Consider the following 27,995-nt stretch of genomic DNA (forward strand, 5'->3'; position numbering starts at 1 on the left):
AAGGAACATGCAGAGAGCTAAGTAATCATTGGAGAGGAATGAAGCTGCAGGTAGCCTTGGTCCCAGATACATTTGTCTCAGATTTTGCATGTGTATATGTGTACAATAACTTTGGCTTCCTAACCTTCTCATTTTATTTAAATTTAGAGAAAACCTTCTTTTAAAATCTCTACAAAGGAGTTTCCCAGGCCTCGTAAAGTAAGAGAATCTTGGCCAAGTGAAAAGGTACAACTGGCTAATTGTCACTTAGGAGAAGTGGAGTAGGACTGGAGATGTCACTAATTGCTAAAGTCAAACCACACAAGACCTTAGGGTTGATCAACACTATGGAAGAGAAAAAAAATATATAAATAAGAGAGTAGGAAAACTTAGTTACAAGTAAGGAAGAAAAAAGGGAAAATAGATACCAAAGTAGTCAAGCATATAAATAAAACTCCAGATTGATCCTAGGTCAATAATCTTTCCCCCTACCTACTATCAGCCATGTCCCAGATTCCACCATTTGGACACCTAAGTCTCACCTCCCATGGTTAGAAAGAAATAAAATAAAAAAGAAATGAACCATATAAGTGTTTGATACTTCTTATTTCTGAAACTTTTCCCTTTCCCTGGTCTCCACATCTATTCTTTTGAACTCAGTGTTCAAAGAGCTAGCAATATTTGGTGCAAGTTGGGGCTATTAATATATACATGGAGGCCCAATTTTAGCATAATGGAGTTAAGTTGGGAAAGAGGCCTGTACTAATATAGAAGAGTATGCTTGTTAGAAAGGTTTTCTGGTTTAGATCCCTGACCTAAAGAAATCACTACAATTGTAAGTAAGACCCAACCCTTCCACTTGTATTGAGTCACCTGAAATTCCACTCCTTTTTTTTTGGAGGGGGGGGGGGCAGATGTAAATACCTAAAGCCTACTGTTTTACCTGTGCCAGTTTCTCCCTGTCACTATTTTTTACAGCTTGTCCAGAATCTTCATTTAGTCTGCAGTGAGGCAATCGTCTTATAGTCATACTTCATTAATGGAAGCTATATTGTATATTCTAGACCAGCACTACTTAAGATAAAATTGTCTAAGAACCACATGTGGTAAGTCAAAAAACTAAAATTTAATAATTAAACCCAACATTTCTAAAAATATTTATGCTTTATTAGCAGTTTTAAATGTTTTACACACAGTCTTTAAGCTTTAAAAGCCATGCATATTTTTACATTTACAGCATACTTCTATTTAAACTACCCATATTTTACTGTGGAGTAATTGGACAGTGCAGCTCTTATTTGGTAAGATGAGGTAAACCTTTCGTAGTAGTTCATGCCTGTAGTCCCAGCTATTCAAGAGAATAAAACAGAAGGATCCCTTGAGCCCACAAGTTTGAGATTAGCCTGGGCAACATAGACTTCCTGTCTGAATAAATGAATGAGCCCATTTAACAGAGGCATTGCTCTGCATAGTTCCTCTGTATCCTCAATGAAACTTTGAAAAAAAAATTGTATATGTGCTAATACTGGGGCTTGAACTAAGAACCAGGGCACTCTCCCTTAGCTTTTTTGCTAAAGGCTGATGCTCTACCAATTGACTTACACCTCCACTTCTGGCTTTTCACTGGTTAACTTTTCTGCCTGGGTCAGCTTCAAACTGCAACCATCAGATCTCAGCCTCCTGAGTAGCTAGAATGACAAGCATGAGCCACTAAAATCTAGCTCTGGAAACCACTTTGGAGAAAGAAAGGCCTAAGAGATTCCAGACAATCCCAAACTGATCTTAGATTTGTTACCAAATCAGATTTTAGCAATCAGATTCACACTGACGAGATGCTTGAACCAGCAGAATACCACATCACACATCTTCACAGGACTTCACAGGTAAGGTGGCATTGAACACTGCTGATCTGGCTCTGGTTGGGGCCTGCCATTGTCCTTTGGGAATGAAATAGGCTAAATATATTTAGTGCAATAGCACCTTGTGTTAGATTCTGGTTTAAGCATCAAAAAGAATCACATGACAGAAAAAAAATACTGAGAAAGTTTTACCTGTTAATTAAAACATTGTCACAAGCTAGAAAAGAAACAGTTTTGGGGGGGGGGGAGGGACAAATACAGGAGATTTGACTGAGGGCCTTGCACTTGTTAGGCAAATGCTCTATTTGTGCTTCCTTGGAGATGACAGGCATTGCCACTGCCCCCAGCCATTGTGCTTCCTCAGTAGCCGGGCTAACGGACACTGTGGGTTCCCCATTTCCACCTCCCATGTACCTAGGATTATGGATTTGAGTCACCATGCCAGGTCAGAGAAAATCACTTTCAACACCTGTTTGTAAAAAGAGGGATAAAGAAACATGGATAACAAGGGACATTCTGAAATTCATAGAATGCAATCCCCTCCTTTTGAACCAGAAACCAGAGGCCCAGAGAAGGGTAGTGACTAGACCAAGTTCATTTGGAAAATCCCCAGAGGTTGTGAGGAGCCCTGCTCCCTTCCACTTCCTCCACCGTCTCCACCCACTGAAAAACACCTTAACAGAAACTACCGTGTCCTCTCTAGGGTGCTCCTAAAGCACCCGAGAGGGAGAACGTCACACCCTGAGCAAAGTCGGGTCAGTGGTCTCCCAGCCCTAAGTAGGCGCTGCCTTTCTAGGGCCTCGCGGCCCCCCTCCTGGAATCCTGGGCGGAGGATGCCGATGGGCGGTTCTTCGACGAACTCCACGGCGTCGGGAGCCGGACCTGGACCAGCCCAGCTCGGCCGCGGCGGGCCCCTTCAGGCTGCAGGGCGGACTAGGCGCTGCGCACGAGCGGAGGACACACCCACGCGCGCGGCTCGGAGCCGGTCGGGGGCTCGCGGGGAGCCGCGTCCGGAGGCGCGGGGGCGGCAGGTTAGTACCCCAGGCGCCGGAGACCACCCTCCACGAGGGCGGCCTCTCGGGGAGAGATGCCCGGCTCGTCCCGGCCGCCGCGGCCCCCAAGCGAGCCACGCACGCCTCGGTGGCCCCGGCAGCCCATTCCGGGGAGGGGAGGGCGTGTCACCCAGGGGCGGGGCACGAACGGCGGCGGGCCCCGCTCGGCCTGCCGGTGGCGGCCACCTCGAGCTTTCCAGCGAATGGACGCCTCCTCCGGCTCCCGCTGCCTCGGCGCGCCTGAGCATTCTGCGGGGCCCCGGTGGTCCCCCAGGGCGGACTCCTTCGGTCCCGGGCCGCGGGACAGGCCTGGCTGGGTGCCGGGACCGAGCAGCCTCCGGGCGTTTCGTCCCGGGAACCGTTTCCGGGGCGGAGACTTTTTTTGCAGCTGACCCGGCGCGGCGGGTGACGCGGAGGCTCAGGCGGAAGTGCGGGCGGCGGATCCGGAGTCGGATCCCGGGCCAGGAGCGGGTCTTGGGGGATCCGGGCTGGAATTGCTTGGGTTGCCGCCATGGCGACCCTGTGGTGGGGAGGCCTCCTCCGGCTCGGCTCGGCGCTCAGCCTGTCCTGCCTGGCGCTCTCCTTGCTGCTGCTGGTGCAGCTGACAGACGCGGCCAAGGTGAGTCCCGCCCAGCTGAGGCTTCTGACAGGCGCTCCTCCCTTGCCTCTGGTCTGGCGGAAGCCGAGTCTGCCCACCTGCTTCCCTGTCCGGTTCTCACCGCGCAGTCCTCACGGCCAGACCCCCCGGCTTTCCAGGTCCGGCTCCCTGCGGCCGGGACCCCCTAGCAGTCAGCCCCCGCGGCAGGCCAGGGTCCTGTCCGTGCCCCCTGGACACTGCCCGGCCTGGCCCGGCTCCCACAGACCCACCTCCACTGCAACGTCCACGCCATGGGGACCGTGAGCCTGCATCCTCACGGCCTCAGCAACCCAGGACCCGCTTCAGCCTCTCAGCCCGCGCCCACCTCATAGGAGTCTTCCTTTGAAAACGAACTTCCCCCAACGCCTTCCTGAACTGCTTCTCTTTCCACTGTCCCTAGAGGATCTGCACTGTCTCCCCCACCCAACTTTCTTTCGGACCTTGGGGTCCCTCGCTTGCCTTCTCTCTTGCTGGTAACTTAAGGAGTAAGGGAAGAACCAAACTACAGAAATGAGGTTGTATAGTCTGCTCTTGTGTCTATTTCTTGACCTCTCTGGTTCTATCAGGTTGTTTTCTCGGGCCTGACTCTTACATACTAGTGTGCTTCTCCTGTGATGAGGTAATTCATGAATGGGCAACATAGAGGAATTCACATTAGTATCACGGGAAAATAGACTATTGAAGTTTTTAAAGAGAGAATTTTTATCTATAATATCTTTAAATACAAATGCTGAGAAAGACGGCTTAGAGACAGGCAGATGTTTTTGATGGGAGCTCTTTAGAAATTTTCCTGAAATGGAAATAGGGACTGTGGTGTCTCTAGACTCTCCTAACTTTCAAAAACATCGCAGCACCTTCTCTTTATAGTCCATCATTTTATGTAGCTTATCATCACCACATATTTGTCAGTCTCCACTTACAAGAGGACGTCTTAATGGGCAGGAACTATGTCTTATGCTTATCTTGACTTGGCCTCACTGAACATAAGATCTGGCCCAGAGCAAGTGAATACTAAGTGGTTGATGAATAAGCTTATGAACTGTCAACAGCTCTGCAGACAAGTCACTTTGTATAGCAGCAGTGGGCATGGTTCTATATGGACAGAGCCAATGCCGCCTTAAATTCCCATTGCCAAGGAAGCTTCTCTTCCTCTCTCAATCTAGATATATAATCACCTCCTCCTGTGCTTCTTGAAACTGGTTTAGCTAGTAGTTATCCTCTCTATGAACCGGGGAATGGAAGCAGAGATTTCTGGGAACTGACCAAACTGATCTCTGCTAGACTCATGCAACTTCTACTTCTCCAAGTAGAAGTTACTCTAAAACTTTATTCATTCCATGCTATTCTGACTCCAACCTTTTTTTTAAAAAAAAAAAACAAATCCCTATCAGTACCTCTTTATGAGAGGATGGTAGAGGGAATGTGTGCACCTGCTAAGCACATGTTCTACCACTAACCTACCCACTATCCCTAGCCCAGGAATTGTGACTTGTGAGATTTTCCCTCATCCTTTAATAATCAACTTTATTTATAGACTCAACTATTTGTCAACTATGTGTCTTTCTACTAGCAGGTGGATGGTAATGTTAACACAGTTTGATTGTCACATGATCCATGGGTATGATAAATAAGTCACTGGTCAAGACTTGTAGTTATTAGAATGCCTTGTAGTTATTAGAATACTTGTAGTCTTAAAATACCTGATAAGTTATATTGTTTCTGTTTTGGTTTTCAGAATTTTGAGGATGTCCGCTGTAAATGTATCTGCCCTCCCTATAAAGAGAATTCTGGACAAATTTATAATAAGAATATATCACAAAAAGACTGGTAAGTGTTCTGGATCATTGAATTACATGCCAAATTTCTTTCTGTGGCTAGCACTGTTAATATAGAATATCCAATATATAATTCTTATAAAATATTTCTAATCAAAAGTATTAAGTTCTATTTCCATTTGGAAAAGTGAGTGTAAGGCCTGGAGTAAATGATGTAAACATAAAGGAATATGTTAGCCTAAATAGTAAGTCCTAGGTAGGAAAGATTTATTTTTTTCTTTTTTTTTTGCCAGTCCTGGATCTTGAACTCGGGGCCTGGGCACTGTCCTTGGGCTTTCTCAAAGCTAGAGCTCTACCACTTGAGCCACAACACCATTTCTGGCTATTTTCTATGTATGTGGTATTTAGGAATCAAACCTGGGTCCTCATGCATGCTAGGCAAGCACTCTACCACTAGGCTAAATCCCGGCCCAGAAAGATTTCTTATGAAGAGTTTGTTATACCTAACCTACCCATAGCTACTTTGTGTCCTTTGTTACTTTTACTAGGTAAATAAGCCTCATTCTATTATAAATTTTCAGTTTCTCACTTTTCTGAAGTTGTTTTAGTATTATGTTGTTTACTTTCTTTGTGTGTGTGTGCGTGTATGTGTATGTGTGTGTTTGTGTGTGTTTGTGTATGTGCGCGCATGCACGTGAGCATGCACTACTTTCTAGGTCGTAAACTCTGTTTGGGTGCTGTCTCTGTGTGGTGTCCCTGAGTGATTTTTGCTCATGACTAGCACTCTACCACCTGAATCATCACTCCACTTCTGGCTTTTATTTTGTGTGTGTGTGGTTAATTAGAGATAAGAGTCTCGTGGACTTTCCCTCCTGTCTAGCTTTAAACTGTCATCCTCAGATTTCAGTAGCTAGGATTACAGAAGTGTGCCACTCCTCAGTACCCAGCTGTTAGGTTGGTTTTGTTTGTTTTTTGTTTGATCAGTCCTGGGGCTTGAACGCAGGGCCTGGGTACTGTCCTTGAGCTGCTTTTGCTCAAAGCTAGTACTCTACCACTGGAGTCACAGGGCCACTTCTAGCCTTTTCTGTTCATGTGGTACTGAAGAATCGAACCCAGGGCTTCATACATTGCTAAGCAAGCGCTTTACCACTAAGCACATTCCCAGCCCACTTTGGTTTTTTGAGATAGGGTTTGATACATAGCTCAGATTGGCTTGTTACTCACTACATAGAGCAAACTCGCCTTAAATTATCAATCCTCCTGCATTTACCTCCAGAGTACTAGGATTATAGGCATAGGCCACCATAAACAGCCACAATTTAAAGTTGGTGACATATTGCCAAATATAGGAGATGCAGGAAATTAACAATGTCAGAGTTTTTCATTTGATGTGTGTAAATAGACTATAGGTCTGCCAAGATAATGATCTTTTTAGATCAGTATCACTTAACCAATCAGACTGGTAATGACTGGAATTCTGCCTGGCTCTCCAGCCACAGTAGCTTTCTTTGTTTATTCTAGTGGCCCTTACTAAGGTAGATTTTCCTACATGTACCCTTAAAAGGTTGGGAACCAGTTGTGTTATGGCTGGATGGAACTGTGGTAATGTATAATTTGTAACCACAATGGAAGATTAGTGGAAATCCAAGGAAAATAGCTACAAATGCTGCCCCAAGAACTTTTACCTGATTTCACAGCTTAGTAAACTAAGAGTCTCAAAGCAACATTCCAGTCACAACATTCCAAACTTACTTTAAAAAAGAAAAGGTTGGGCAGGAAGTTTGGCCTAGTGGTAAAATGCTTGCCTAGCATGCACAAAGACTGGGTTTGATTCCTCGTTACCACATACATAAAAAAGCCAGAATTGGTGCTATGGGTCAAGTGATAGAGTGCTAGCCTTGAGGAAAGCCCAAGGACAGTGCTTAGGCCATGAGTTCAAGTCCCAGGACTGGCAAGAGGAAAGGGGGGGGGGAGAAAGAGCAAAGAAGGAAGAAAGGAAGGGAGGGAGGGAGATAAAAAGAAAAGAAAAAAGAAAAGGTATGCTGTGAATGTATTTGATTTCTCTGATGCCATTGCTTACTCTTCCCATGATAAGCATTTTAGGATCAATCTATTAGTTCTTGAGAACTTCTTGTGGACTTCTGGTGTTCCGGTTTGAAAGGTTTTATATTACAAAGTAATTTGACTATATATGTTTTATATCTGCAAGATACTGTATATAATGAAAAAATAAAGCTCAGATGCTCTTTCTTTTTTTCTTTTTTGGTGATGCTGTGGATAGATTCTAGGGCCTTGCAAATTCTAGTCAAGCACTCCACCACTTAAGTTACATCCCTAGCTCTTAAATCTTTAAATTCTATAAATTTTTCAAAGATATTGAATATTGCCCATCAGTTTATTTTATTATCAGTAATAGAATACAATGACTATTATTTGAGTGGCAAATTAGCTCACTTTTCAAGTGTTTAATGCTAATATTTTTCTAAATGTTGTTTATGTCAGGTTATTAGTCAGAACAGAGAACTTAAAAAAAAAACACTTTATGCTTGCCTAGCATGCATGAAGACCCGGGTTCGATTCCTTGGTACCACATACATAGAAAAAAGCCGGAAGTGGTGCTGAGGCTCAAGTGGTAGAGCTCTAGCCTTGAGAAAGTCCAAGGACAGGGCTCAGGCCCTGAGCTCAAGCCCAGGACTGGCCAAAAAAAACAAAAACAAAAACACTTTAGCAGGGTTTGTTGGGGATCTTTCTACCTTCCTTCTCACTTTCCCCTGCCTTCCTAAAATGTAGCCTTTGACTCTTTGAGTAGGTTCCCAATTGACACTGGGGATTTTTTTTTTCTAGTCCTGGAGCTTGAACTCAGGGCCTGGGCACTGCCCTTGGGTTTTCTCTTACCACTTGAACTACAGCACCACTTCTGGCTTTTTTTCTATGTATGTGGTACTGAAGAATTGAACCCCCGTCTTTGTGCATGCTAGGCAAGCACTCTACCACTAGGCCAAACTCCTGGCCCTAATACTGGGGATTGTTAACTGGCTTTAGAAAGGCAGATCACTTATGATCAATCAGCATGTTTTGGCTTCCTGAGGGCCTGCGCCCCATCTGTCAGTCTGTGGGGTCTTACCTTCTGTTTTTGAAGACCCTCCATTTCTCCAATTGTTAGCTTTAATTCTTTGCTGCCCTATTTTGAATAATTTAATACAAGAAAAGTTTTCTGGGATATTATTTAAAGCTGACAATATCTTTCTTTTGGCACTAGGGGGAGATGTTGCCTAGTTCCTTAAAGTGGTTACGCAGTGTGTGTGATTGGTCTGAACAAACCTGTTGCTTCTTCAACCCTACACAATTATTTTTTTCTTTTTTTCTGTGTGTGTATATGTGTATGTCTTGTTGATTTTGTTTTGTTTTGAGACAGGGTCTTATTCTATAAGCCAGAACTGGCTCTTCATCTTTCTTCAGTACAACTTTTTGTTTTGGTCAGTTGTAGGACTTGAACTCTGGGCCTGGGCACTGTCCCTAAGCTCTTGAGCTCAAGGCTAGCTCTCTACCACTTGAGTCACAACTCTACTTCTGGTTTCCTGGTAGTTAATTGGAGATCAGAGTCTCATGGACTTTTGTTCCTGGGCTAGCTTTGAGCCGTGATCCTCAGATCTTAGCCTCCTGAATAGCTAGGATTACAGGCATGAACCACCAGTGCCTGGCTTCCTGTATACGTTTTATAATAAAATATATTTGTTCTTCAAAGGAACTATTACTTACTCAACACTTAGATCCCTAAGTATTCTGTAGGTATTGAACTTGGGCTAAGGAACTCGTAGGAAATAAATGTCTTTTCCTATATAGCAGGAGACCTGGATCTTCGTCCTTTTTGAGCTACTGATTTACTCTGTACCTCTGTACAGATAATGATCTGTATGACCCCTCTGATTTCGAAATGAAGAGCCTCTTAGGGACTTTTCCTTCCTTTGCACATTTTTTTTCCTCTGCACATTTTATGCTTGAATTAGGTAAATATATGTTTGATCTTGTATAACTAGGACAGATGCCATACTTTTATGATGTGAATTGTGAGACTTTATCTAAAATTCTACCAGTGGAGATTTAGTTTTTTTCTGGTTTCTTTTCTGTGTATTTATGTATTTTAGTTTTTTGCCAGTCCCTGGGGCACTCAGCCAGGGCACTATCCCTGAGCTTTTTTTGCTCAAAGCTAGCACTCTACCACTTGAGCCACAGTGCCACAACTGACCTTTTCTATGTATGTGGTACTGAGGAATTGAACACAGGGCTTCATACATACTAGGCAAGCACTCTACACTAAGCCACATTTCTAGCCCAGCCTTTTTTTTTTTTAATAAGTGAGGAATAATGTTCTTTGTGATAAGATCTTGCTGTATAGTCTAGGCTGAACCTAAACTTTCCATCCTTCATGCCCCTAGCTTTCTAAGTGCTAGGGATTACCATGTCAAGCTGAGATTTAATTTTTAATTTTTATTTATTTATTTTTTTGCCAGTCCTGGGACTTGAACTTGGGCTTGAGCACTGTCCTTGGGCTTTCTCAAGGCAAGAGCTCTACTACTTGAGCCACAGCACCACTTCTGGCTTTTTCTATATATGTGGTACCAAGGAATCAAATCTGGATCTTCATGTATGCTAGGCAAGCATACTTACCTCTAGCCAAACTCTAGACCTGAGATTTAATTTTTTATTATGATCTGTTAAAATTTGTTACAATCAATGAATATTTTTTACTTTTTAGTCTTATTTTTCTTTGGTCAGTTGTAGGGCTTGAACTCGGGGCCTGGACTTTGTCCCTGAGCCTCTTTGTGCTCAAGGCTAGCACACTACTAGCACACTACCACTTGAGCCACAGTCCCACTATTTTTAGCTTTCTAATGTCATCATCTACAAAGTATGACAAAGTGCATTTTGATAGGAGAAGGAATCAATCTAGAGTGCTGAATGCTCCCAAAAGAAATGGATGAGATAAGATGGGATACCGGTAGTAAAGTTTTTGAAGCAGGTGGAAATATCCAACAAAGACATGCCAAAGAAAATTGCCCGGTAGCTGGCAGGCCAGATAAGCTTCACCTAATTTGGTTGAGGTTGTCAGAGTACTACAGTAATAGAGTAAGGTAGTCATAGTAATAGCTGAAGAGAAAAATCATACACTTCTTATACTTGAAATTTTTTTGAGAAGGGATTTTTTTATATCATTTTCTTTTATACCTAAATACATACATACATACATGCATGCATACATGCATACATACCACCCTTGTCTTTTATATCCTTCATAGTAGAAAGTCAAAATACTTTTATTGTCTTGTTTTTACTTCTTGTTCTTTGTCTAGTCATTTGTTCATTGAGAAAGCAATAATTTCTTACTCTGGCTTCAAGAATTCTGTTTTCAGAGTTCTGTATCTTGCTCTATATTAAGTGTAGTGTGACAGTTAAAAATGATGTTAATTCACAAAATAGATAATCTCATATTTAAACAATGTGTTCCATGTCATTGTAAATACTTTGAAGTATTTTTACTTGAGAAAGTCTTAAGTATGACTTGATTTCTTAAGTAGGTTTTTTTAAAATCCCATTTGGGCTTTTCTAGTTATATTTGCAGCTGTTAATAGCAATTTGAAAAATTACTGGGCAGCAGTGGTTTATGCCTATAATCCTAGCTATTCAGGAGTCTGAGATCTCCTGAAGATTGCAGTTCAAAGCCAGCCTAAACAGGAAAGTCCATGGAACTCAATTAACTACCAAAAAAAAAGCCAAAATGGAGTTGTGGCTAAAGTAGTAGACTGCTAGCCTTGAACATGAAGGGACAGTATTCAGGATTTGAGCCGCCCCAGGACTAGCACAAAAAATTTTTTTTAAAGACTAGAAAATAAATGGTGATTGCATTGTATATATGTCTTAGACTGTTGATTTTAGCAAAATGCTGCTGTTGAGACAGGAAACATTTTTTTTTTTTGCCAGTTCTGGGGCTTGAACTCGGGGCCTGTGAACTGTCCTTGGACTTTCTCAAGGCTAGAGCGCTACCACTTGAACCTCAGCACCACTTCTGGCTTTTTTCTATGTATGTGGTACCAAGGAATTGAACCTAGGTCTTCCTGCATGCTAGGCAAGCACTCTACCACTGGGCCACACTCCCAGCCGGAAGGAAACAATTTTTTTCGTATTTATTTTAATTAATTTTTATATTAAAAGATTTTTACTAACACTGATTTTTTACATCCTATTTCAAATGTCATGTTTAACAAACAAGTATTCAAGAAAGGAATCTATATTCAGTCACTGCCACATAGATTTTAGAACATAATTAAAATTAAACTCAGTTTGTATATCATGCATATGGATCTCTATAACATTATGTCTATAGAGTATATATCCCATCATAGATTTTTATGTCTTGTAGTTTATATCTCCAAGATTATGTCAATGACCTTGAGTACCCAAATATTGAGTCATTGCTCTTGTACTGTTTGGATATCCACATATCAAGGAGACTATGCACCTTTTTGTTCTTTTGGTCTTGACTTATCTCAACATGAGTTGCTCTAGTTTCATCCACTTCCCAGCGAATGCCATTATTTTATCTTGTCTGTTGGCGATGTAGAATTCCATTGTATATATGTACTACATTTTTTGTATCCATTCATCTGTAGTAGGGCATCTGCATTGTTTCTATCGCTTGGCAATTGTGAATAGTGCAGTAACGAACATGGTTGTTCAGGTGTTCTTATCATATCCTGAGTTATGATGCTCAGAATAGATGCCCAGGAGTGGTATGGCTGGATTGTAGGGAAGGTCTATTTTTAGTTTTTTTGAGAAACCTCCAAACTGCCTTCCAGAGTGGCTGAACTAGTTTACACTCCCACCAGCAGTGCAAGTAGGGTTCCTCTTTCTCCACAACCCTGCCAGCATTTGTCTGAGTTCAGAATATTGGCCATTCTAATTGGGGTAAGGTGGTGTCTTAGGGTTGTTTTTATTTGCATTTCTTTTATGACCATGGATGATGAGCATTTTCATTTTCTCACATGTTGCTTTGCTATTTTAACCTCTTCTTTTGATAAATCTCTCTTAAGTTCCCTTGCCCATTTAGTGATTTGTTTGTTGGGCTTGGAGGAGATAAGTCTCTTTCTTTCTTTTTTTTTTTTTTGTGGTTCATGGGGCTTGTTTGAACTGGGCCTGGGCACTATCTCCAAGCTCTTCAGCTCAAGGCTACCACCCTACCCCTAGGCCTGAGCATTGTCCCTGAGCTCTGCAGCTCAAGGCTACCACACTACCCTTGAGCCAAGCCCAATTTACTGTATTCTAGAGGTTAATTGGAGATAAGAGTCTCAGGTCCTTTTGTGCCCTGGCTGGCTTTGAACCTTGATCCTCAGATCTTAGCCTCCTCAGTAGCTAGGATTACAGGCATGAGCCACCATGCTCGTCTGTGGGGTGGATTAGTTTCTTGAGTTCCCTGTGAATATTGGATATTAAGCATTTGTCTGATGTGTTATTGTAAGTATCTTTTCCCAGTTGGTTGGCTGTCTTTCTACTTCAGTAGCTATGCTTTTGTCTGTGCAGAAACTTTATTTTTAGGTAGTCCCATTTGTCAAGTCTCTCTCCAATTTGTTGTGATCCTGGGACTCTGTTCAAACAGATTTTACCTGTGCCTATAAGTTCCAATGTCTCTCCCCATAGGAAACAATTTTTTATTGTTTTATTTGTTTTATTGTGATTATTCAGGACTTCAGGAAACTTCTAATCAGTGATAGTAGATCATCAAGCAAGGCTAAAGCAATTTGTTTTTTTTTTCCTGTTTCTCCAGCGACTGTCTTCATGTTGTGGAGCCCATGCCTGTGCGGGGGCCTGACGTAGAAGCATATTGTCTGCGATGTGAATGCAAATATGAGGAGAGAAGCTCTGTCACAATCAAGGTAAAGCACACACACACTCCCCAAAAGGATTAATGGGCCTTCTTTCTGCCTACTTGAGATACTTTCCAGATTATTTAGGATATGTTAGATAGAAGTACTCACGTGCATAAAATGTGCTATATCTAACTAGAACATTCCAGAGATTCTAGTTTTTCTGTTTAGAAGCTAATAGTGAAATAGAAGTATGATTAGGCATTCTTCTCTATCTTCAAACTGCTTGAATAAATCATATTTATAGTAACTATTCTACAAGCATTTACTTGCGGGTTTTAAGATTTCTTTAATAGTGTAGGAAATAGAATGTAGATAACTCATCAACATTTAGATATCTAATGAGTTCATTTTCTTCATTATGATGTTGAATGGTTGCTTTCTCCACACATATTTGAATCATTTTATGCCAGTACTGAAGTACAATAATATATAAACTTGACACTTCATGCTTTTGCTGGGATTTTTTTTTACCCAACCCTGGCTCTCCACCACTTGAACCATGCCTCTAGTTCAGCTTTTTTTTAAATACTACAAATAATTTTGTTTGAAACAAAATGAACCATTGACAAGAAACAATTAAGTACATGGAAAACATGTCTGGTACACAGCTATTTCACTCTTTTTTTTTTAATGAATACAGCATATCTTGATCAATGCCACCCCTTCTAACATTCTTACACATCTCTCCCAACCCACCCCTTTCCTAACTTTCCTTAATTTTGTAGGATATAAATTTAATTCTCAACTGCATTCTCCTCCTCTCTTCACTCACCTACTCCTTTTCCCTTGACCATCCCCCCACCCCTTTCAAGTACCTGATATGTTTATTTTGTTGAACTCTGATTTTTTTTTCCTCTCTAAAGAATTATTCTACTTGAGTTCTCCCTTAAATCTGCTATATGTCAGTTAGTATGTTTATATGCTGGTAAACTGGAGATAGGAATCTCTCAGACTTTTCTACCAAGGATGGCTTCAAACTGCTAAGATTTCAGCCTGAGTAGCTAGAGTTATAGGTGTGAGCCACTGGCACCTACCTTTTTTCTCCATGAATACCTTACATGCTATTTCCCATTCCTTTACTCAAAAAATGGCTTTGTGGTAGATCTGGGGTGTCAAGAGTCACAGAAGATTTCTTTTCTGAATGACCTTCAGGAAATCTCCTGTTTCAATAGGATGTGGTACTGCAGAGAAATCTTAATTGCATTTGAGTTATTTTATTTATTGGTGTAGTTTTTATTTTTAGTGTCGGGGATAGAAACCAGGAACTATATGTACTAGACAATGCTCTACCACTGAGCTACAAACCCAGCCCTTATATTTTGGTTTTTAATGTTGAGTGTGGGGATTGTGTGTGTGTGTGCATGCACGCGTGCACATGCACATGCACACACACATGCACACATGCTCTGGTACTAGGACTTGAACTCGAGACATTGTACTCTCAATGTCTTTGCTTAAGGCTGAGCCATTCTACCAATGGAGCCACACCTCTAGTCCAACTTTTTGGCTAGTTAATTGGAGGTAATATTTCTCAGATTTTTCTTCATGGGGTGACTTCAAAACATGATCCTCAGATCTCAGCCTTCTGAGTAGCTAAGATTACAAGTGTGATCCATCAGCACCTGGCTTAACAGATTTGAGGATGTATAGTAATATACCAAAATTCACTCTATTTAGGTCTAAAATTCTACTGAAGTAGGATGCTTGTGAGTTTGAGACTAGCCTGGGCTACATATGTAAGATCATGTCTCAAAAAATAATAATCAAAGCCAGGCACGGTGGCTCACACCTGTAATCCTAGCTTCTGAGGAGGCTAAGATCTGAGGTTCAAAGCCAGCCAGGGCACAAAAGGACCTGAGACTCTTATCTCCAATTAACTTCTAGAAAATGGGAAATGGGGTTTGGCTCAAGGGTAGGGCAGTAGCCTTGAGCTGAAGAGCTCAGGGACAGTGTCCAGGCTGAGTTCAAGCCCTATGACCCACAATAATAATAATAATAATAATAATAATCAAAATCAACAAAGCAATTTTTCTAAATCTGACTTTTTTTTATTGGTGATACTGGTGGTGGTTGGTTTGAACTCAGAGCCTTTTGGGTTGTGAGGCAGGCACTAGACTGCTAGATATGCCTTTATTAAGTTAAGATCTTAATTCCTGCCCAGGTATGTGCCTGTTTTAGGCTTTTTGTCTTAACTTGGATAACAAGTATATTACATCATAGCCAACTATGGCTTAGGAAGGGAATCTCTCCAGTTTTAATGCTGGGGCTGGCCTTGGTCTGTGATTCTCACATTTTCAGCTTCCTACGTAGCCAGAATTACAGATTTATTACAGTTTCATTTTTAGATAGGGTCTAGCGCTTTTTGCTCTAGGCATCTTGGTATCCCTGTATCTCTGTATCCTTGTATAACTGGGATTATAAGCTTGAACCAACCACCATGCCTGGTTTGTTTGTTAAGATATGATCTTTGCTTTTCATCTGGCTGGCCTGTAGTATTCCCAGTCTGTACCTCCTGACTAGCTGGGATTCCAGGTTCAAATTTAATTTTAAAGTAAATTGAAATAAAATTGAATTTTAGTTTGTCAAAACAGTCCCTAGTTTCAAATAATCCCTATTTCAGTTTGTCTATATACATCTGAACACTTTGTATGAATGGAAACATTTATGTGGTCAGTGATTGATGTCTTTCACTTAGCAAAGTCTTCTTTTTTATTTATTGATTGATTGATTGCCAGTCCTGGGCTTGAGCTCAGGGCCTGAGCACTGTCCTTAGGCTTTCTCAAGGCTAGAGCTCTACCACTTGAGCCTCAGCACCACTTCCAGCCTTTTCTATGTATGTGGTACCAAGGAATCGAACTCAGGTCTTCGCATGTTAGGCAAGCACTCTATCACTAGGCCAAACTCCTGGCCCTTTATTTTTATCTATGTTGTAGCACATATCACTACTTCATTTATTGATAAGTAGTTTTCCATTATATCTATCAATTGGTGACTACTTGGGTTGTTTTCAGATTCTTTCAGATTAATACCAGCCTGAATACGTGCATGCACATTTTTGTGTAAATATATTTCCCTTCCTTTTAGGAGCCAGCTAGCCAGATTATTTTCTGAAGTGGTTGTACCATTTTACCAGCAGGGTTCTGTTTCTCCATGTCTATGCCAGCAATTTATTGTCTGTTTTATTGTTCTCTGTTATCTTAATGTATGTGTAATGCAGTACTTCTAGTTAACATAAGAAAGCTGTGTTCAGTTGGGCGCTGGTGGCTCATGCCTGTTATCCTTGATACTCAGGAGGCTAAGATCTGAGGATCATGGTTCAAAGGCAGTCAGTAGACAAAATGTCCCATGAGACTCTTATCTCCAATTAGCCACCAGAAAAGGGGTAGCCTTGAGCTGAAGAGCTGAGGGATAATGCCCAGCCCAGAGTTCAAGCCCCATGACCAAAACAAAATATGAGTTAAAATATCACAAGACCTGCATTTTGGTTATGATCCAGAGAGCTACTGATTCTAGAACACTTTTTTAACCAATGGGAAGTACTGGACTGGTAGTGGTGACAGATGATTAGACAACGAAAGAGCCTGAAGACAGAGAGGAAGATCCCAATGATCTTTAGTCTTTCACTGATACTCTGATGAAAAGTTGAATTTCTTTCTTTTTTTTTTTTTTTTGGCCAGGCCTGGGGCTTGAACTCAGAACCTGAGCACTGTCCCTTGGGCTTTCTCAAGGCTAGAGCTCTAACGCTTGAGCCACAGCACCATTTCTGGCTTTTTCTGTGAGTATGTGGTACCAAGGAATTGAACCCAGGTCTTCATGCATGCTAGGCAAGCACTATACCACTGGGCCAAACTCTCAGCCCCTTGAATTTCTTATATTAGAATTTGGTTAATACAAAACTACGCTATATGTTTAACAGATAAAACAGTCTCCACTGTGGCTTTACTGTTATACAAAATTCTGATTTCTTGGGTTGAACAGAGACATGCCTTACTTTTCATTTCTTTCAGGTTACCATTATAATTTACCTCTCCATTTTGGGGCTCCTGCTTCTGTATATGGTGTATCTTACCCTGATTGAGCCCATACTGAAGAGACGCCTCTTTGGACACTCACAGTTGATACAGAGTGATGACGATGTTGGGGTAAGTTTCCAGTCTTCCTTAGCTACTTAAGGCCAGTCTCTGTTGTCATCTTATGTGAAGTGCAAATGAACTTGCAGTGTATACATATTCATACACTTCAGCAGAGAAGCTAAAGTGAATTTTTTTTTTTTGCCAGTTCTAGGCTTGAACTCAGGGCTGGGCACTGTCTTTGGGCTTTCTCAAGGCTAGAGCTCTACCACCTGAGCCACAGCGCTACTTCTAGCTTTTTCTGTGTATGTGATACAAAGGAATCAAACGCTTCATGCATGCTAGGCAAGCACTCTACCACTAGGCCAAACTCCTGGCCCAAGAACCTGAGACTCTTATTTCCAGTTAACTTCTAGAAAATGGGAAGTGGGGCTTGGCTCAAGGGTAGGGTGGTAGCCTTGAGCTGAAGAGCTCAGGGACAGCTCCCAGGCCAAATTCAAGTCCTATGACCCACCAAAAAAAAAGTCTGGAAATGGACATTGTCCACAAGCTTGTTATTTAATATATTTAAGATTTATATTGTTAGTTTTATCATTATTCTTTTTGGGATTATTTTCGAATTTTCCATTTTGTTGTTATATGTAGTTATTGTTTATGTTTTTTTCTTTTAAATTTTTTCTTGGACTTTATTCCTGAAAGTAGATAAAATTCACTATAGGTTAAAAAAATGCATTGTAAATGCCAAACCCAGAGCAAGCTACCAACTAATCAAAGTCCTTTTACTCTAGAATTCCTTTGTAAACTTTTAGGACAAAAGGGAAAGGAGAGAGATCCTTTCCAAAGATAGCTATAGGTATAATTAGAAATCATCAATGAGCAATGCTATATTCTCTCCTGAATATCAATTATGCATATTCAACTTACTTGAGCAATGTTTTGTTTTGTTTTTTCTAGTCCTGGGGTTTTAACTCAGGGCCTGGGTGCTGTCCCTGAGCTTCTAGCACTCTGCCACTTGAGTCATAGCACCACTTCCAGCTTTTTCTGTTTATATGGTACTGAGGAATTGAACCCAGGGCTTCATGCATGGTAGGCAAGCCCTCTACCATTAAGCCACATTCCCAGCCCTTTTTAAGTTTTTGTAAAGAATTTTCATATATGGAAAAACTAAGACGAGATGATGTATCAGAAATATTAGAGCCTCTAATCTGTTTATGTATTTATTTTCACTTATAAGTCAACTTCTCAGCCTTAACACAGTAGATAATTTAGGAATGAATAATTCTTAGTTGTGAGGGTTGAAAGACATTCAGCAGCATCCCTGACCAATATCCAGTGATAGCAGGTGATTTATGCCACTAGGCTACTATCCTAACCATGTCACAATTATTGTCAAAATGACCTCCAATTGACAACTACTGACATGAAAACATTGTGTATCAAAAGCTTCACAAACCATTTTCATCACTGTCATATAGATCGGTAGTCTGACTTCACCCACATCCTTTATAACATTGTATATCTATTGCTGAATGTTAACGTAGTACACACAGAACATAAAAGAAAGAGAAGCATAGGTGTATAGATGGAATGCATGTAGGACAGGCAGTTGATTGACAGGGTCATGCGTCCAGTAGCTATTTGCCCACTAGTGGTTAATTCTTCCTGAACATTAACCATTTAAGAACATTGAGGCCTCGCTGACTCCTGGATATTTGATAAACTGATTCTAGGCAGAGAAAGGTTTTCTGACCAAAATTGTGTATTTGTGGTATAACTTTGTCCAAAAAGAAGCTAAATTTAAATTCCTACAGTTGTTGCTTATTTAAGATGTGAGTTCACCATTATTTTATGTACTGTTTCTGTTTTTTTTTTTTTGGCCAGTCCTGGGGCTTGAACTCAGGGCCTGAACACTGTCCTTGGGCTTTTCCTCAAGGCTAGTGCTCTATCACTTCAGCCACAACACCACTTCCAGCTTTTATCTATGTATGTGGTACCAAGGAATTGAACCCTGGTTTTTGTGCATGCTAGGCAAGCACTCTACCACTAGGCCAAACTCCTGGCCCCTATTTTATGAACTTTTTATAATGCTTTTAAAACAATTTTTTACTTTTTAGACTTCATTTTTGCTGGATTTTTTTTTAATGTAGAGCATCTTAAGGCAAATAAAAGCACAAATAGTTAAAAAGCTAATTACAAATAGTCATAATATTTACTGTATCTTATAACCATGACACATCATCACTGTTATCAAACCATTACATTAAAACATGTTTTGTATTCATTGAAATGTTATCAGTGTGAAAAGAACAAACATATAAAAAGGGTAAATCTTTATTTGCATTCTCCCAGCATCTGAGACCATGTGCAACTAGTTCAATCTTGTTCTAGTAGGTGGAGAACAGACAAGAGGATTAACTGGTTTGTTTAGCCTTTGGAACTTGTTCCATAAGATATTTTTTCCTCTTAACTTTAAGAGTAGATGACAGGAGTATGAAACAGAGACACTCTGCTGATAAAATACATCCTTCTTCTCTGTATTATTTATATAAAAATAAATCAATGGTAGTAATATTTTATATACAAGTTTATTGGAGCACTATTTTCCTATACTGTTGTTTTAATCTACCTGAATAAAATCTGTGTGCCAAGTCAAGGTTAGGCAAGCTAAGTTTTGCTGTTTGTGCTCATTTGTTAAATGACCTTGGGTTAGTTTATTACTTATGGGAAATCAAGTCATCCTACAACTTCAGCCTTTTGCCTTTTTTAACCTTCCTTCTTACAACTTTGAACATTTTGGACTTAATGGGGTATTATGTATCATTTTCATTTGCAAAATTAAAAATAGAAACAAATGGGATTTTCACAAGCTGTTATCTAAGTCAAGTGAAAAGTTAAGAACATTTTATTAAGAAGGCAAGTAGAAGCTGGGCGCCGGTGGCTCACACCTGTAATCCTAGCTACTCAGGAGGCTGAGATCTGAGGATTGCGGTTCAAAAAAAAAAAAGCCAGCCAGAACCCTAAAGTCCTTGGGAGTCTTATCTCCAATTAACCACTAGAAAATTGGGAGTGGTGCTGTGTCTCAGGTGGTAGAGCGCTAGCCATGAGCTGAAGAGCTCAGGGATAGCACCCAGGCCTAGAGTTCAAGCCCCACAACTGATCAAAAAATTAAAAAGGTAAGATCTTTATAGAAAACCCTTTGAAAATATAGATATATTACTACAAAAACAGGTTGGGGTTGTATATAGAGTTATATAGTTAAGCATAAAAGTATACATACAAGCTGACTCATGGGCATATAATAGAGCTTTTTTTGGACATGCATGGCAGAACAGCATTTATTTCCTAGAGGTAAAGCTCAGTTTATGTGTTAGAACATGTGGAAACGTTACTAACATGGAATAGAGGAAAAAGAGATCAAGGAAAAGACAAAACAAAAACAATCAATTACTACTGAATGCTTTTTGTCATTTAGGCAGCTGTGTTTATATCTCATTCATAGATGGATTAACATGGTGGTTTCCTATGTAATGACTACAAACATCGAGTTGCTGCTAGTTTACTTTGACTAGGAGAGATTAGTTTACCAGGATCTCAGAATAACCTTTCAATAACCTCATTCCTAAGAGCATACTTTACAGTAATATTCAGGTCTTTGTTGAACAGGGACACTGAAATAAGTCATTCCTCACTTTTCGTAGTAACATGGTAGTTGTTGCACTTGAGCTGTGTCTCTGTTTATTTAAAATTGGAAAAGGGAGAAAGTAAGACAACCCTTGGAAACTAGTTCAAGTATGTATGGATGGTACAGGGAAATATTAAAAACAACCAAGATAAACCTCTTAATTCATCTGCTATGCTGAATATGGCCCCAGTTGACAAGTAAACAATTCTAATATGAGTCAGAAAATCAAAAGACAGATCTTTCCTTTGCCAAAGATTATAGTGTTGATTAATAGGAAAGACTCTTATTTCCTATAATGTGAAGATATTAATATGAAAATAGCCCCCCCTTTTTTTGGTCTTCCTGGGGCTTGAACTCAGCACCTCAACACTATCCTTGACCACTTTTTGCTCAAGGCTAGCACTTTACCACTTGAACCACAGCATCACTTCCAGCTTTTTCTGTCTGTGTGGTACCAAGGAGTTGAACCCAGAGCTTGGTGCATGCTAGGCAAGCACTCTACCATTAGACCATACTCCCAGCTCCACCTTTTTTTTTTTTTTTTGAGACAGAATCTCACTCTTTTCTTTTCCTTCACAGTGCTAGGATCATAGGCATTCGCCACCACACTGGACTTGAGTGGTGGTGCATGCCTACAAGGCAGGAAGATTGCACTTTAAAGGCATCTATGTAGCAAGGCCTTGTCTCAAAAGAAGGAAGATGTCTGTTTAGCACAAATGACTGCTGACCAATGCTCTTGTCCTGGCCTCTGCTTCATAAGGGTGACCCGGGAAAACATTTCACCAAAACCCCCTCATTGCTTGTTTCTTGAATTAACCTATTTCTATAGTTGAGTGGCTAGGAGTGTATAGTTCCATGGATGCTCTGTTTGAAAAGTTTGCCTGTCTCTGTGCTTAGCCAGCAGCTGTTTTGTGTATCTGTTTGTATATCACAGTCTTTGATGCTTTCCATCTGGATTTTCAGGACCACCAGCCTTTTGCAAATGCACATGATGTGCTAGCTCGCTCCCGCGGTCGAGCCAATGTTCTGAACAAGGTGGAGTATGCCCAGCAGCGTTGGAAGCTTCAAGTTCAAGAACAGCGAAAATCTGTCTTTGACCGACATGTTGTCCTCAGCTAATTGGGAATAAAAGTCAAAGTGACCAGGAAAAAAGGGCAGTCAGTTGGAAAGAATTGAGTCCTGGGTTTTGTTACAATGACCTGTTGATTTCAACAACTCTTGCTAGAAGACTCAATTGAAAGAAAAAATATGCTTAGTATTTTTTTCCTCATTAATGTATTAATGAAGATGTTTTTAAAAGCACACAGTTCAAAGTCAGTCTATAAGTCTTTTCCTACTTGTGACTTTTACTAATAAAACTAAATCTGCCTGTAAATAATATCTTGAAGTCCATTATCTGAAACAAGCACTCTCTTTTTCATCACATAGTTATATAGTTTTAACTTGATATTCAAGATAATTTTCAGGGGTTTTTTGTTGTTGTTGTTGTTCTTTTTTTGTGTGTGGCAGGAGCGATGTGTGAATGTGCTTGATGAAACTTTTCTTAAGTCACTTTACTAAACTTTTGTAAATAGTTAGTACCTTCTATTTTCAACTTCATTGGTAATGTTCCAGTGTAGCCAACCTCATCAAAGCGCTGACTTGCCCATTTGACTTTTGCACTGACTGTATTATCTAAGTATCTGGTTGGCCTGTGGCTACATTTCATGGTAAACTGGATCTGAAATGCCTGGCGGCTCTTCACAAATGCAGATTTTCTTCATGAACTGTGATGTCTGATGCAATGCATCCCAGGACAAACTGGCCATTTGCTAGTTTACTTTAATGACTAAACATAGTCTTGGTGTGTGTGGTCTTCCTCATCTTCTTAGCATCTTAAGGACTCGGACACTTGCAATAAAGAAATTTCCTTTTAAACCCAAGTCTCCCTGCGCTGATGACATACTCATATTGGTCGGCGTTTCGAGTCGTGTTGAAAGGCAGCTGTTTGAGCTCCCATGAATGCAGCTTTGAACTAGGACTGGAGTTCTGGTTGCCTCTGAAAAGCATAACAATTATTGGATAACTGGATTTTTTTTCTTCCTATGTTCTCTTTGGAATGTACCAATAAAAATAATTTTTGAAACACTTATTGATGTGTCCATGTCCTCTGGCTTTTTCTTTTCCTTTTGTGGTATGATGAGCCTGAAGATGCAAAGACATTCAGTACTCTATGTGAGGCTGGTTTATACCTAAATATAAAGTATTATAGCTAAATTAACTGTGTGCATGTACAGAGAAGAATGTATGGATTCATAAGACAGCTCTAAAAAATATACAAGCCAAGTGGCTTGTGGCACACGTCTGTGATCCTAGCTCTTCAAGAGCCTGAGATCTGAGGCTCACAGTTGGAAGGAAGCCATCCCAGGCAGGAAAGTTCATGTGACTTACCTCCAAAAATTTACCAAAAATATCAGAACTGTGATTCAAGTGATAGCGTGCTAGTCTTAGAAAAAAAGAAGCTCAGGGACAGTGCCTAGGCCCTAAGTTCAGGTCCAGGACCAGCACAAAAATAAAATTTAAAAAATACACAAATATTCTGATAAACTGAGAGATTTTAAATTCCTTAAAGAATTGTCATAAGTTCTTAGCAAAAATTGTATTGCAGCCTGGCACTTATGGCTCAGGCTTGCAATCCTAGCTATTTAGAGGCTGAGATTTGAAGAACGTAGTTCAAAGTCCATGAGGCAGGAAAGTCCATGAGACTCTTACCTCTAGTTAACCACCAAAAAGTAGAGGTAGAGTGCTAGTGGGTTTTTTTGTTTGTTTTCTTTTTGTTTTTTGCCAGTCCTGGGGCTTGAACTCAGGGCCTGAGGACTGTCTTTGGGCATTCCTCAGTGCTGGCATTCTACTTCTTGAGCCACAGCACCATTTCCAGCCTTTTCTATGTATGTGGTACCAAGGAATTGAACCCAGGTCCTCTTGCATGCTAGGCAAGCACTCTGTCACTAGGCCAAACTCCAAGTACCTAGAGTGCTAGTTTTAAGCAAAAAAGCTCAGGGATAGTTCCCATTCCCTTAGTTCAGTTCCAGAACCAACACACACACACACACACACACACACACACACACACATTGTATTACAGTTAAATAAGGATAAGGTTTGGGAACTGCTAATGGTTTTGTTTAGTTTAAAATAAAACAAAGGTTTTCAATACCCAAAAGCATACTAAAGTTGGCTTCACTGTTAGTATTACAATTTAGGCTGGAAATAGTTGTACACATATATAACCATACCACCCAGGAGGCTGAGACAGAAGGATCACAAATTCAAGGCCTATCTGGACTATGAAACAAACTCAAGGCCAGACTGTATAGTGACACTGTCTCAAAGGAAAAAGTCAGCCATGATCAAGTGAATGTATCCCAGACATGCAAAACTAGTTGAACATTTGAGAATAATCACATCAGTGGGAATTTTAAATAAAATGTAAGTCAAGCACTAGTGGTCCATGCCTGTAATCCTAGCTACTCAAGATGCTGAGATCTAAGGATCAGGATTTGAAAAGAGCTCAAGCAGGAAAGGCTGAGACATCTACAATTACCTATCAAAAAGTTGGAAGCAGGGCCAGGAGTTTGGCCTAGCGGTAGAGTGCTTGCCTAGCATGCATGAAGACCCGGATTTCATTCCTTGGTACCACATACACAGAAAAAGCCAGAAGTGGTGCTGAGACTCAAGTGGTGGAGCTCTAGCCTTGAGAAAGTCCAAGGACAGTGCTCAGGCCCTGAGCTCAAACCCAGGACTTGCCAAAATAAAGCCAAGGGACGGCACCTAGGGCCTGAGTTTAACCCCCAGTATCAGCACATACATTAAAATAATTAAAATAAGATGTAAGTTCATACTGACTTTTAGTTCTGGCCTTAATCTCTTATCTGTCTAAAAGACTATTGGCAGTATTTACATATTATTAAAATACTTTCATTAATATTTTTACATAAAACTATAACCCAAATGAATTGGCCATTCTTTAAACCAAAGAATGTGTTACAAGTACACTGTTTTGTAAGCAAACCTTTCTCACTAATACTGTTATGGGTTGTCATATCTACATATTAGAAGAAGGGAAAAAAGCTAAGCCAGAATCAAGCAGTTCTGTTTAACTGTAAGCTACTTTGCATATTGTTATTAAATGATCACTTATAAATCAGGTTAAATCTGATTCAGTCCCAAATACAGCATCTTGAACAACATCACTAAGGTAAGAGACACTTCAGAGTGGCTGTAGGGGAGAGTAAAGAACATTTTTAAAAGAAAATCCATAGGCATAGTTGACAAAGGATGAATTTATCATCAACCTGATTACTATCTAGGTAGTAATAAAAAGTACAGGCTTACTGGTGATTAAATCTGAAAGAATGGGAAATGCTCTGGTTAAAACTTAGCAACTTATCATAACCTGTTAGGGGAGGAAAGAGGTTTTTAAACTTCTTCCCAGCTCTTATATTCCATAATTATATATGCACTGGGAGCATTTTGTTTTGTTTTGTTTTACATGTCAGATATAGTTTTTAATCTATGAAAGTTGAACTTTTTATGCTCAGTAGAGCATCAAAAATTTCTTAGGATTTTATTAAGACCTCATTATTTCCCAGAAGAGCTTGAAGACAGAAACCTGAGATTTTTCCCAAGATAGTATGTTTGTTAGCATTCCATGTATCTAGAACCACAAAGTGCAGCACTAGCAATCTGTGTTGCTTCACTCTAAAATAAATGTGCACTCACTCCTACACAAACACTTCCAGATTCTACAAGACTTCCTATCTAGATTTTTTTTCATCACTTTTACTGTTTTTGTTGTTGTTGTTGTTGGTTGGTTAAATTCTCTTGTTTGGGTGAAAGGTGATCACATTTAAATGCTACTAATACTGATGGATAGACTTATTGGAAATGACCAATAGAAAAAGTGTCTTATTAATGTGCCTCCAAGAACCAGATACTGAATTATGAAATATCTTGTTAAAATGTAGAAATGAAATCATTGTGGTATATAACAATTGTTCGAGTTTCATCTAGATCAAGATATACTATTTAAAGTATTTTTCAGGGTAAAACTATTACTTAATATAATCATTTCCCATAACTGACTTTCATGACATCTGCTTTACTTTTTGGAAAATTCTTATAGTTCCTCAATTCTGACTTGCAGCTGTAGGCAAATATAAGGCCAGTATAAGAAGTACAGTAATGCAGGCTACATACCCACTTGTCCTCATTTCATGTTTGCTGCAAAATCTTGTCTTCTAGAATGAATGAATTTCTCCTAACTAGTTTCTCTCGCAACTTTTTTTGCTTTTTGACAGAATTTTTTCTGGAGATTTTTGACATTTATTATTTTAGGTCATTGGGTCAGGAATTAAAATTCTCCATTTCCTGTGGCTCTGTTTTTAGTTTTAATTGAATCTATTCTACTTATACTCCCCCATCATCTTTTAGAGAGAGAGAGCTTTTCCTGGCATTTACTTCTTCTCCAATGGATTTCACTGTGACTTATTATAACTTCCCAGTCCAAACTTATATCCTCCACTGCCTGCAGTCCTCTCTGTTTCCACAGTTTCTTTTCTTTTCAGAAGCCATATCCAGAATTTTCCTAACAATTAAAGAAAACACTTGAGTTCTGGAAGTGTCTCAAATTATGTAGGGCAGCTTTCAGAGTTCTTCCTATGTTCTGGTTATCTACTCTTGCTCTATTTATAAGTGGTAGCACTGCTTTAGAGGCCTTTGTTTTGCCTCTTTTTCTTTGAATATGCCTGTTACAGGGAACTACCACTCCTGGAATTAACAAGAAGCTATATGTCCTTGTTTTATGGAGATCCATAACTATCAAGTTGCTTTTGCAGTGTATGATTCTCTACAGTTAGAAAAACGATAAAGCCATTTTCTATAAGCACAGAGATGTTGGTATTGTGGTTCTCACCTCTAATCCAAGCACTTGGGAGGCTGAGGCAGGAGAACCATGAGTTCAAGCTCAGCCTGGTCTATGAATTGTAGGACAGACTGGGCTACACAATAAAATCTTGTCTCATAGAAATGCATGTATACGTATACATATGTGTGTGTTTATCACTTACATGCTTTTCCAAAGGAGCTCACCTATTATCAAAGCAGAAGTGTTTGAAATACTGATCTTCAAGAAAGTAGAGACCTGCTCTCTTTTGCTCTGGCAAAATTAATAAATTTGGTTATATTTCTAGATTAAAGAAGAAACAATGGACAATAGAAGCTACTCAAATCCGTCAGACAAAGTTTCTGTTTTCTCCGAATCTGCCCCCTTGCCACTGTCCAGATCCTTCTATCTGGACCCCATGGTTGCTCTCCACCTGTATCCTGAGGCCCAGGGGTCATCTCCCTACTCTGAAGAGCTGCCATTACTGCCCTTTTCCAGTGACTCGCTGATCATGGAAAGTTACTGTGACCCCTGCCCTTTCCCTTTCCCAATGCCTTATCCCAATTACAGAAGGTGTGAATACTCCTACGGGCCTGCCTTTATCCGGAAAAGGAATGAGCGGGAGAGGCAGCGGGTCAAGTGTGTCAATGAAGGCTATGCCCGGCTCCGACGTCACCTGCCAGAGGAGTATCTGGAGAAACGGCTCAGCAAGGTGGAAACCCTCCGAGCTGCAATCAAGTACATTAACTACCTGCAGTCTCTCCTCCACCCTGATGAAACTGAGACAAAGAATCACCGTGGGGCTGGCTCTTCACTAATGGCCGCCTCCAACTGCCACACTGACCCTCTTTTTAGAATTATTTGAATCATTATTTCCAAATCAAAACACATAATTTCACAAAATGGGGTCTCTCTTATTCAGTAGCTTCTTCTCCATGGAATGTCTGTATGGGCAGAAGGTCACTCAGTGCTATGCTTTGCTTGTTACTACTTGCCTGGGTTTCAGATGTGCTCCAGTATGTTAGATAGGCTTAGGGAAACGCTTTTCTCATTTCTTTTAACATGCATTGTAGCACATATCATTTGTACAGTGTGA

The 27,995-nt window shown here is 40.4% G+C and overlaps 2 protein-coding genes across 3 annotated transcripts; both read left to right on the top strand.

Annotated features, from left to right (window-relative positions):
- Positions 1 to 2,767: 2,767 nt before the first annotated feature.
- Tmem9b (TMEM9 domain family member B) lies at positions 2,768 to 23,107 on the top strand. 2 transcript variants are annotated; one of them, XM_090348180.1, is made up of 5 exons: positions 2,768 to 2,869; positions 5,263 to 5,354; positions 13,122 to 13,230; positions 17,232 to 17,366; positions 21,940 to 23,107. In XM_090348180.1, the coding sequence occupies exons 3-5, from the start codon at positions 13,147 to 13,149 to the stop codon at positions 22,093 to 22,095; spliced, it is 375 nt and encodes a 124-aa protein (XP_090204306.1). In that variant the 5' UTR covers positions 2,768 to 2,869; positions 5,263 to 5,354; positions 13,122 to 13,146; the 3' UTR covers positions 22,096 to 23,107. The 2 variants fall into 2 exon arrangements, with proteins under 2 accessions (XP_090204306.1, XP_090204307.1); XM_090348181.1 differs by lacking the exon at positions 2,768 to 2,869 and adding an exon at positions 3,187 to 3,509.
- Positions 23,108 to 27,212: 4,105 nt separating this feature from the next.
- On the top strand, positions 27,213 to 27,764 carry Ascl3 (achaete-scute family bHLH transcription factor 3). The gene has a single exon (XM_090348963.1). It carries the CDS (start codon positions 27,222 to 27,224, stop codon positions 27,762 to 27,764), a length of 543 nt encoding a protein of 180 aa, XP_090205089.1. The 5' UTR covers positions 27,213 to 27,221.
- The last annotated feature ends 231 nt before the right edge of the window (positions 27,765 to 27,995 follow it).

Source organism: Megascapheus bottae, chromosome 16 (assembly GCF_031878675.1).
Source record: "Megascapheus bottae isolate mThoBot1 chromosome 16, mThoBot2.hap1, whole genome shotgun sequence".
Lineage (NCBI taxonomy): Eukaryota > Metazoa > Chordata > Mammalia > Rodentia > Geomyidae > Megascapheus > Megascapheus bottae.

What these genes read in the sequence shown, in the direction of transcription:
- Tmem9b (XM_090348181.1), top strand. Translation starts at nt 3,402, where the DNA reads ATGGCGACCCTGTGGTGGGGAGGCCTCCTCCGGCTCGGCTCGGCGCTC. An exon ending in AATATATCACAAAAAGACTG is followed by an intron (nt 5,355 to 13,121) that starts GTAAGTGTTCTG and finishes CTGTTTCTCCAG; the next exon opens with CGACTGTCTTCATGTTGTGG. An exon ending in GAAGCTCTGTCACAATCAAG is followed by an intron (nt 13,231 to 17,231) that starts GTAAAGCACACA and finishes CATTTCTTTCAG; the next exon opens with GTTACCATTATAATTTACCT.
- Ascl3 (XM_090348963.1), top strand. Translation starts at nt 27,222, where the DNA reads ATGGACAATAGAAGCTACTCAAATCCGTCAGACAAAGTTTCTGTTTTC.